Here is an 11567-nt window from a genome sequence, read left to right as displayed (position 1 = left end):
TGCATTGGGATTCCTTTGGTTTAATTTATATCCAGGAGCATTGCTTTCCATTGTTTAAGGTCCGATTCATTGCAACCTTTAGGTGTACCAACTAAGAATGAATTATATATACATTTTGCTTATAATATTTGTTTATTTTCCAGAAAACGACAAGCTAATTATAAACTTCAAGAAAGTTTAAGCTTTACTGGTCTATTATATGTAAAATCTTCCATATGAATATGATTATGCATATTTATCAAGAGTTTAGGTCTTGGTTTGACAGATTTAATCTATAAATTCATAGCACGTTTGAATTTAATCGCATAGTGTGTACTGTGAGTTGAAAGAATAACCAAAGTTACAAAGTTTCATTTTTATTTGCTATAACTTTTAAAAGGTTTATTACATTTTGAAGGAGAGGATTGTGTTTAATCACAAAGATTACAAACATGTAATGACGGACCCAAAATGTATATGATTTACATGAAAGATGTTATAAAAAATATTATCAAAATTAAATTTCACAAAAAATATTTTAAAAAAGTAAAATAGTTCGAATCAAGTCAATTTTTGAAGATTATTTTTAAGTAAAACTTGACATGTAGTGTGAGTATATTATTTTAAAGGTGAGTACTTGATGCATAATTTTATGTACTACTAATAAATTTTATTATTACATATAAAAAATAAATTTTAAATAAATATAATTTTATATTTATATATCATCATCTTACTCGTTAATAACACAAAATTATACACCATCAATTAATCAAATATTAATTTTTTAAAAAGTATGAACCTTCATTTTATATATTGTTGGACTTCGAGAAAAACAATGTAACACCATTTAATATTTTATGTTTCGTTGGTTTTGCATTCATTAAAAAAAATGTTTAACAAATAAATGTATAACCGAAATGTTGGATGGGATCAAGAAAATTTCAATAATATATGATGTTGACAACATATTTATAACTAAAATAATCAATCATTTAAGCAGAGATTAGCTGGCTGGAAGGGGAAAGCTTTATAGATGGCGAGGCAAAAAATTCTAATTCAATCGGTTACAGCTGCTATCTCGACTCACACAATGCAAACAACCTTACTTCCTACAAACACTTGAAAGCAACTTGACAAGATTAACAGAAACTTTCTCTGGGTAGGAAATATTGAAGAAAACAACAATCATCTTGTAAAATGGGATTAATCTACAATCTGCTGAATAATTCTGGAAGTAATGCGAATACGGAGGACGAAGTTAAATGGGGATACGAAAAGGATGGCAACTACTTGGTTAGTTCAGCATTCAAAGAGGTAAACAGAAACATAAACGATCAGGACTGGAGAAATTACAACTGAATCTGGAAGGTGGATACCACAGAACGTATTAGGGTTTTCATTTGGCTATGCTGTTTCAACAGGCTGAATACCAACGAAATGCGTGCAAGAAAGCGCATGACCATCGATTCCGAATGTAAAGAATGTCAGGGCCAAGTGGAATCGATCCAACATACATTGAAAGATTGCAAAACTGCGAAAGAGGTTTGGGATACCATAAACCGCATCTTCTCTACTAAACCGATTTCATCAACTGATTTTGAAAGTGGTTAAAGAAGAACAACTCTTCAAAAAAGAATCTGAATGGCGGTAATTCTGTTCTCAAGTCTGATTTGGGGACTATGGAAAGAACAAAATGAAAATATCTTCAGAGGAATTAGCAGGAACCCAAACCATATTGTGGAATATAGCCGCAGACTTACACAAGATCTAGCAAATGCAAAAAGCTTAAACAACGCGAACATTACCAGGGAGCCGAGATGGATAAGTTGGAGAACACCCCCGACCGACCAATTTACTCTTAACGCTAACGGAGCTTGGAACCGATCTTCAAAAATCGTCGGAGCAGGAGGTCTAATAAGAAATTGCAAAGGCAAATGGGTCATGGGTTTTATTATTAACATCGGAAAAGCAAATCATGTCCTAGCTGAACTATGGGGATTGAGGAAAGGACTTAACTTCGCAAAAACCCTAGGTCTGAAACAGTTGATTGTGGAGATAGATTCCCAAGAGGCGATCGAGTTCCTACAGACAGACGAATCAGAGGATGTTAACCTCAAATCGGTAATCGAAGGTTGTAAAAAGCTATTAAAAGATCTAGAAGTGAAGAACATTAGACATATCCTAAGGGAAGCCAACAGGTGCGCCGATTCTCTCGCAAAGCTTGGTCTCAACGAAGAAGAAGAGGAAAAGATCCTAAACGAGCCGCCTGAAATCTTATCACGGCTATTGGATTTTGACAGGAAGGGTAAAGAAACCCTAAGAATGTAGAGGAAACGTTGTCGTTTGCCTCACCTCTTTTGTACCAAAAAAAAAAAAATCAATCATTCAAACAAATTCTATAAAAAAAAATATATAGAATACGCATGAATTTATAATTAACACCTATTCACAAACATATAAAAGGGTAAGGGTTAATTTGCAAAATATATAAATTAAACATAATTTTTGACGCCCTGGCGCAAGATGCCCAAAGTAAGTTTGTACGAAACAAAAGGTCATTTTGGTGCGGGGAAAATATTTTACGGAAAATGAATTATATTTTTTGAAAATATTTTTTAGTGTTTAGATGGTACATTGTAAAATGTTTTACAATGTTTGGTTAATTTTTCTGAAAACAGTTTTCATAATCTGTTTTTAATAAAGAAGCATACATATTCGATATGTTTTTATTCTTTATTATTTTTAAAGGTTCATTTTTATATATAATTATATTTTATAAAAATATGTATTTTTATAAGTACGAAAAACTAAATTTTTAGATAATATTAATATTTTATGTTGATTGTGTTATAAATACACTATTTTAGGTTTAAAATCTTCATGATGCTTATTCATTCGTATTTTTAGAAATGAATTTCAACGTATAATTAATATTATGTAGGTTTATTTGATATAATATTAATAATTGATTAAAAATATATTATAAAAGTTTATAAATATTATGTAGGTTTAATTAATAGTACACCACATTAAAACAACAATGGTACATAACTTCTCAAAAATATTATAAGAATTATTTCATAATATAACAAAATTTCTCAAAAACAACAAATAAATGTCTTAAAAGAACAAAAAAATGTACTGAACATTTCATTAACCAAATCATCACAACACAGGATCTATATTTTGCAAGAGTATCCAAAATTACAACTCTCCTTCCAAATGATGGACTACTAGTATCGCTCAATCCATTGAAAGTTCCAACAATCAAGCTAAAAATATCCTGAAAGCATGCCACAAATCAATCACCAGAAGTTGAGTTGAAAATTTATTACTTTCTAAGAAAATTAAGACCAAAAACAATAAACCTTAATGAAAGAAAAAGTACCTTTAGAATATCATCACTATAAGGCGCTTCAGGCGCAATTATCCGAGTTATCTCACAAATACTGGTTGCAACTCGAAGTTTGGCTCCCCGATCTTGATGATTCAGCAGTTCTGGCTTGAATATTGCATTAAGAAGAGGCTGCATTGATTCCACTATTGATGATGGTGGAGACTGGTCAATCTTAGAGAGACATGTAGCAGCTTGCTGCGGATTAGACGGAAAACATTCATGATATATGGCAAATAACCAAATTAAAAGACTGTAGCTGATTTTGATACACAATATATATATGAATTCACAAGTTCAATCATCCAATAAGATGTACAAGATTCATGAAGTAATACATATTACCACAAACCCGACTGTCCAAGCACATAGGTCTGATGCTAGATGTGTGTAAGTAAAATGATAAAGAACATGTGAAATAGACAAGAATAAAAGAAAATATAGGAAAACATCTTTACTACCATTAAGAATTATCAACCAATGCATGGGTCGTATCATGACTTTAAAATAGTTTGGAAAAATAAAATGCACAATCAGTGATTCAAAAAAACTTAAAAGATAAAAATATCTAAGCTTTTCACTAAACCACCAATAAATTTGAGTCCATAAAATAAAAGAACTACCATCTTTCATGAATAACAAGATATCTCTTCATGTCATTACAAGTTCACCATTAGAGATTCCAAGCACCATGTGAGACCAAAATAAAACCAATCCATATTCGAAAAAATCTCTTTGGTCTATGTTTGGATAAGACAATAATTCTTTAAATAGCTAGTTGCTATTGATTGAGTAAATTTCAGTTTTACAAAATCCAACATAAATTGATTGAGTAAATTTTATGTTGGAAACATAAAATTCAAAATTCAGATTTCAAAACAGAACATGCATACATTATGTGTAAATTGCAGAGATCCAACATGATTGCCATAAATTTCAGTTTTACAAATATCAATCCTATTTCTGAAATCCAAATCCACTGTTTGAAATTCAAGCTCCCAAAACCTAAAGAAATCAGGAAATTCTTACATCGTTTAAGAGTAACCCAAACAAAGCCGGTCTTAGTGCTTCGCTCAAACATGCTCGTAAGTTCATTAAGAAAGGGTCTGGCTGTAGAAGAACCTTAACGAAAAACAAAAAAAATCAGCATAAATCATATCAATAAGATCAAATGCCCAAGAAATAAAAACGAACATAAATTCTTTAATTTGTTGAATTCAGAGAGAGAGACGAAAGCCCATATAAATAAACGAAAAAGGATTAGAAGGGATGTTGAATTACCATGATTAGGAGAAACTTTGTGAATTATGGGAACAACCCTAATTCAACCAATTAGGAACGAACTTTAGCTAAGCAATCTAAAGTTCAGTGGAGAAGTAATAAAGTTGAAGAATGATTGCCTTTAACAGCTTGAGAATGGCGTCCTTCGCGGATGGAGGAGATTTCAACTTGGATCCCAGCTCCTTGAGCTGCTCTTTCAGCTTCTCCGCCAATGAGTCGGGGACTCGATAAGATGAGAGATAGAAAACAAAGAGGGAAAAAGGGGAAGAAGGCCACTGGATCGATCTAAATTCGGTGTGGAGCGAGGGAAATAAAAGGAAGGAAAATGACTTACCCTTTTCCAGACGGTAAGTCATTTTACGGGAGAAAGGAAGGAGTTTTACGTTGACCGTAAAACTAAATCCATTGACTTTCTTATTTTACGGGAACCAAACACATAAAAACGGAACCAAACACACCCAAAGCTTTAACCGTCCTTACACCCAAATATTCAATGAACTTTGGCCACATGTCCCCTTCTAATGATTTCAACGTTTTAACTTTTAATTCAGTATTTCTATCCTCATAATTAAACCATGATGCTTACCCTCGATAATTTTGTTGAAAGACTTTAGGTTGCAGGAAAATAACTCGAGAGATTATTAGACCCAACAACCCAAAAAAAATAATCTAATAGCATTTTTACCTTATAATTTTAAAAATTTTGAATAACTAAAATTTTATTTTGTGAAATTGAGGATCAAATTGTATTTTCCTAAAATTTCTGAATGCCCTTTTCATCTCTCAAATAATTTTGATCGTTGTTACTTCATGGTGTGTAACATTGTTGATATTACCGTGCTTAGTGACGAAATTTAAGTGAGGCAACTGAGGACATCACCCTCTTAAAATTTAAACTATATAATTTAGATTCTTAAAATTTTAAAAATATTTAACTTTACTCCCTAATATTTGTAGAAATCTATATTAGACTTTAAAAATTTTGTATGTTCTTAATTAAACCCTCTTCCATAATTTTTAAAAATTCTCATTAAACTTATCAAAATTTCAAAAAAAATATGTACATATAACTATACCTTAATTTTTTTTTTAAAAATATATATATAAACTAAACCCTTCAAAAAAAATTAAAAATTTCAATTTTAAACTTCTTAATTTTTTAATGTTTAAATTAACCCCAATCCCTATCACTAAATTCCACCATTGATCTTATTCCTCATCTTGTTTCAAAATTATATATCCTCGTTTTCTTTATCGCTGTTATCATTACGGAGCTTGATAAGATGAAGGAATCATCACATCTTACGAGCGTTCAAGAGGGCTCGAAGTTTTTACAAAGGTATCTACACATTTTGATATCATGGTACCTAAATATGTTCACATACTTGTTCTATTGATACTTTTGTATTTTTTATATTTTCATATTTAACTTTTTAAACATTTTTATATTTTAAATTAAAATATTCTTTTTAAATAAATCAAATAAGCCCTTAGACTTAAAAAACAGATTTGACCATTAAATTCGACCAAAAAAATCAATTTAATATATATGTTGCATCATCATCAACATTAGCATTCATTATAGACTTTCATGTCAATATTATGAAGTATCATGTCAGGCGTCGCAAACGGTTAATTACAGAAACTGTTGTTAAGGGCTACATTAGATTTTAACACATTTAAGCCATCACAAAATAACTTTAACAAATAGATTCACTCTTTTCTTCAATTATCGAGGATGGTTTTATATGAGTAAACTTTATTTATAAAAAGACAACAGAAAATTCTGGTAAATGTAATATGTGAAGATAACTATTGAAAATCTTATATTATTATTGTCATATCTTAAGTCAAATAATCTTATTTTAAAATTTAAACCACTCGAATCTAGGGGTGTTCATTTTTCGGTTTTAACCGAATTAATCGATCGAACCAAATTAATTCGGTTAATTCGGTCGGCCACCGAATTAGTTCAGTCGGGAAACGGTTAATAATTTTTTTAGAATCTGGTTAACGGTTAATTCGGTTCGAAATCAGTTAATTAACCGAAATTAAATTTTAAATATTAAATATATTATATATAACATATGGGCTCGGCTCAAACCATTTAAAACTCAATTAATAATTTAAAATCCAATAACTTTTAAATCTAAATCAATTAAAAAAATCCATATAAAATTTTTATTTTATAATTATATATTGTTTAAATAAATTGTAAACTATTTTTTTAATTAAAAAAATATTCAATTTTTATATAAATTAAAAAATTTTAAAAAATTTCGATTAATTCAAAAATTAACCTAAATTTATTTGATTCGATTAATATTTTCAAAAAAAAATTAATTCAGTTAATAGTTAAAGAAAAAAATTCATTTAATTCGATTAATAATAATTCAATTCGATCATCCATCGTTTCCCTACTCGAATTAAACAATTTTTTCACTCTTTACTTGAACACATATTATACAGCCTCAATCATTTGTTCTTCGGTTCTCCATGCAGTGCCACGTGTTTGGTGTAAAATCCCATTTGTACTGTCATGCCACGTGCTTGATCCCTTCTTTTTGTCATGACTTGCCACGCCATATACGCATCACGACAAAACAGTCGAAAGAAATGCTGCTGCACATGACGTGTCAGGATATGGACGCTCAAATCCTTTCTCTTTTGATAATAAAAACGTAGGATGGGTGAAATGGGGCCCACACTTTTCCGTGCCGGTTCAGCCTGTGTAATAAATAGGAACCAGTGAATGATTAATGGAGCTCTCCCATTGGCCCACGCCTTTTCGTGCGGTTGGTCCCTTCCAATTGGACAAGTTTCTTCACCACCCCTTCGGGACCTACCCAAAACCATTTTATTTATTACGTGTCATTTGCGGGATTTTAAAAAATATTTTATTATTAATCTGAATAAAAAACTTACAAATTTAAATTACTTACGAAAGAACATTGGATTCATTTTTAAACATAAAAACATTAAATATTCATTTTATTTCGTAAGTCTGTTGGTGCATGGTTTTGTGTGATTGAAATAAATATTTTTAATGTTGGAAATTGTTAGTTGAATTAAATTTTATTGGATAAAGTAGGTAACCCAATCATAATGGCTTGAGTGAAAAAATGATATACTTACCATTAAATTAAATATTCAAATGTGGTTTGTTCAAAAAGTATATATTCAAATGTGATAAAATCATGTTAAAAAATACCATTTCAATAATAATGTAGTAACATCAGTATCGTTTCACCTCTAATTACATAACTAAATTTAGTATAGATTTATATTTAGTGTAGGTGTGACAATGTATTCGATATTCATTGTCAATAAATCATAAAATATCATTTATCACAAAATTTAATAATTATATTTATTTTATAGCATTAAATGCGAATCCATTTACTGTGTAAGATTATAAAATTATTAGGTGAAACGCATACTTTTGAAATCAAATGAATAGTAAAAAAATCAAGGGTAAATTGTATGTTTAGTACCTCAATTATCATTATTGTTCCCTTTTGGTCACTAAATTACTTTTTGTTTCAAAATTATATCTAACGTTTACTTTTCGTTTTATTTGGTCACCCGCGTTAAAAAATTAATAAAATGGTTAAGATGAAACTTTTTTATTTTTTTCAATAATCACATGACATTATCTTATGGTATCATGTCAGCATCACCATTAATTTTTTTTTAAAATGTGATTGACCAAAATGAAACTAAAACTAAATGTAGGTATGCTTTTGAAACAAAAATTAGTTGGGAGACTAAAACGTAACAAAAGTAATAGTTGGGTGCTAAACGTGTAGTTTATCCAAAAATCAAATGGGGAAGTCCATGGGGGGTTTTGAGGAAGCAGACATTGGAAAATTTGCACTATATTTTATTAATTTATGTGTTTGCCCACGAAAAAGAGAGAACTTATCCACTTCAAGTATAAAAATGGAAGATGATCAACAAACAAAAGCCCTCCCAAAAACAGATCAAAGCAAGGCAAGATAATATATTTTTTATTTTTTTCTTCTTCTTCTTCTTCCGAATTCCTCAACTGTTGTTGTTTGTTAATTGGTTTTGGGGTTTCAAAAATGGCAGCAAGGAAGATGTTTTTTGGTTCAAAGCCAAGATACATCTACCCAACCTTGGAATTTGATGATGGGAATCTCATCAACAACAGCCCGATTCATAATAATCTCTTCGAGTTCGATGAGGATGATGTATGGAACAATTCAAATGATCCAGCGATGGCCAGCATGGAGCCCAAGAAGCCATTGCCCAGTTCAAGAGCTTCGTCTAAGAAGGTTTTGAAAAAGATTGAGATTAGTGATAAGAATAAACATAGGAGTGCCCAAATGGCAGCTGCTTCAGCTTCATTGCCGGTCAACATCCCGGACTGGTCCAAGATTCTCCAAGCGGAATACGTAGAACACGGCAAGACCGATGAAGATGTTGTCGGAGAGGACGACGGAGATGGAGACGGAAGGGTTCCGCCGCATGAGTACCTGGCTAGGAGGAGAGGCGCTTCGTTTTCCGTCCATGAAGGAATTGGAAGGACTTTAAAAGGAAGAGATTTGCGTCGTGTTCGAAATGCTGTCTGGAAAAAAACAGGTTTTGAAGATTAACAGTAAAAAATAAAATCCAGATTTAGTTTTAATCTCTTCTACTTATTTGGACCAAGAAATGGCAAATTTTTAATTGCCATATCTATCTATACATGAATTTTCTTCTCTGATTTTCACAATCAGAGGATGTATTTTCTTCTGTTTTGGCATAATGTAACTATTCAGTTATGGATGATAATGATGATGATTTTAACTCATTGAAACCGTGGTAGTTGGCTAGATAGGAACAGCGGACCTTGATTTATTTTCTTGTAAATATTCGTTTTTATGGTTTGATGTCAACGAAGTTTATTTCTTTATCTGACATTAAATTATGCCCCCAAACCTTTCATAAAATATAAATAATGTCACTGTCTTCCTGATGTGTTCAAGTACTGTATATTTTTAATTTCAATTCCAGCGACAATAATATATATTAAAAGATAGTACACAACTTCAGTACAAACAAATTAAACCAGAATTTGATTAAGTAATTCCCCCCCCCCTTCTAAAGCTACAGTTTTAACAATTAATCAAGTGTTTACTTAAGATTGAAGGATGTTAATTGTACAACATTAAAGAAAGAAAAGAGATACCTTATCTATGACTAAATCTTATTTATTATCCTTAAGAAAGATAAATGCACCTAAATTTGTTGGCCACTATTAAATCATCAAACAAGCTGCCGCTGCTTGTTTTCAAACCCCTTGTTTTGTTACCTTTCTTGTTGATGTGATTCGCATAGTATGTACTATCTTCCTTCTATAAGGAATTTTTAACGAGGTATGTAATAATATTTATATGTGTATGTTTTTAGTTATGAATCTATCTTATTTTACTAAAAAATAATATATAAGGAAGTTATTTATAAACCCATCAAACGATTTTAGTAATAGAAAAAAATATTATTCTTTCGAAAGATATCAAGTTTGAGTAATTGCATTTGTAAAGTTATGGGCACGTTATTAATAATTAAGAACAATTTTAAACATATATTATTTTAGTTACAATTATCTTAGATTATTTAGAAGTTCACTTTATAAAGAAACTTTTTACTGATAATATATCGAATAATAACCGATAATGAATTATGCTATGAAAATAGAGAGAAAATGCTCAATCTTGGTGCCCCGATGTAAGTATGTTGAAATTCAAATGGATTGTGTTTCACTTCAAAACTTGTACCTTGTTTCTTTATACTTTTAATCTCCCGAGTTTCAAGCATTGAGGGTGACGTTTGAAGTTTTGTCCAAGTTAAAACGGCAAAAGACAACATCTTCAATAAGGAACATTATCATAAACAATAAGTCGGTGTCTAGACAAGTAGACAACGAAAGCTTTCAATTCATTGATTTAACTTTCTATCTCTTGTTTTGTTCAGCCTTGCAATAAGTAGACAACGAAACTAAACCAATAAAAAAGGGCCCTTGATCTTTAGGGCAATTTCTGATGTGCCATATTAAAATTATTGTAAGTTGGAATATTTATGGATATTTAATATATTTTTTGAGTGTATATATGTATACACACGGTAGATTGTAATGTTTTACAGGCTCAAAATAAAATATAAATATACGCCATCAGGTATTTATTATTAAAATTCACATCAGTTATATGGATGTGGAATGTGGATCCTATTGTTTGAATCTAATTTCAGATTATAAAATAAAAAATAAAAATATATGATTGTTGAGATTTGAATCTTGATCATTATCAGAATTAAACACTCTCGGTAGTAAATGAATTGTTGTTATTTCTTGAGGTCTCGGGTTCAACCACCAGAAATGTCAAGGGTTTGAGCATTCAATGTCAAATAATAGTGACCTCTCTAATATGTCTTTATAAGCTCGCCTAATTTTGTTTTAGGCTCATTTCAAATGTTTAACATATAACTTTAATTTTTTAACATATTTACAGATTTATAATTCAAAATTGCATAAATCTAATTCGCTCTCCTTCCTAATTCCACTACAAGCAACTAACTCTGCTAGAAAACCCTATTTATGTGGAATTATTATTTTTAACGATGCATTCATGAATCGGGATATACAAAACAAGACAAATGATAGTGGCATCGTTAAAAAAACCTCCCTAAACCTAAACCTAAATTGAGGAAAAAGAGTGCAATCAATTAATGTCGGTACAACAAGAAACAAACACGAAATACATCCAAATTGGTAGTTACCACACACAAACACAACAAATAGAAAGGAAAAGTGGCCCAACTTACAACCAAAGTACCCAATCAATTGAATAGAACTAATCCCTTAACATTTAACTCCATAATAGCACTAGAAACTACATCATTAGAC

General features: G+C 30.5%; 2 protein-coding genes across 2 annotated transcripts; one reads left to right on the top strand and one right to left on the bottom strand.

The window, feature by feature from the left end:
- Nucleotides 1-2330: 2330 nt before the first annotated feature.
- LOC120182589 (sister chromatid cohesion protein PDS5 homolog B-B-like) lies at nucleotides 2331-5097 on the bottom strand. Its single transcript, XM_039187520.1, has 5 exons — nucleotides 4658-5097; nucleotides 4406-4498; nucleotides 3371-3574; nucleotides 3125-3265; nucleotides 2331-2336 (listed from the first exon to the last, which is right to left on the bottom strand). The coding sequence occupies exons 1-5, from the start codon at nucleotides 4658-4660 to the stop codon at nucleotides 2331-2333; spliced, it is 447 nt and encodes a 148-aa protein (XP_039043451.1). The 5' UTR covers nucleotides 4661-5097.
- A 3553-nt stretch (nucleotides 5098-8650) lies between these two features.
- LOC120181485 lies at nucleotides 8651-9296 on the top strand. The gene has a single exon (XM_039186598.1). The coding sequence runs from the start codon at nucleotides 8743-8745 to the stop codon at nucleotides 9274-9276; it is 534 nt and encodes a 177-aa protein (XP_039042529.1). The 5' UTR covers nucleotides 8651-8742; the 3' UTR covers nucleotides 9277-9296.
- Nucleotides 9297-11567: the final 2271 nt, after the last annotated feature.

Source organism: Hibiscus syriacus, unplaced genomic scaffold, assembly GCF_006381635.1.
Source record: "Hibiscus syriacus cultivar Baekdansim isolate YM2019G1 unplaced genomic scaffold, ASM638163v2 tig00003721_pilon, whole genome shotgun sequence".
Taxonomy (NCBI): domain Eukaryota; kingdom Viridiplantae; phylum Streptophyta; class Magnoliopsida; order Malvales; family Malvaceae; genus Hibiscus; species Hibiscus syriacus.
Note: the sequence above shows the minus strand (reverse complement) of the source record. Positions and strands in the feature narration are given on the sequence as shown.

Coding starts and splice junctions, on each gene's coding strand:
- LOC120182589 (XM_039187520.1), bottom strand. Junction 3,575..4,405: donor TTGGGTTACTCTTAAACGAT/GTAAGAATTTCC, acceptor TCTAATCCGCAG/CAAGCTGCTACATGTCTCTC. Junction 3,266..3,370: donor ATAGTGATGATATTCTAAAG/GTACTTTTTCTT, acceptor GCATGCTTTCAG/GATATTTTTAGCTTGATTGT.
- LOC120181485 (XM_039186598.1), top strand. CDS start 8,743: ATGGCAGCAAGGAAGATGTTTTTTGGTTCAAAGCCAAGATACATCTAC.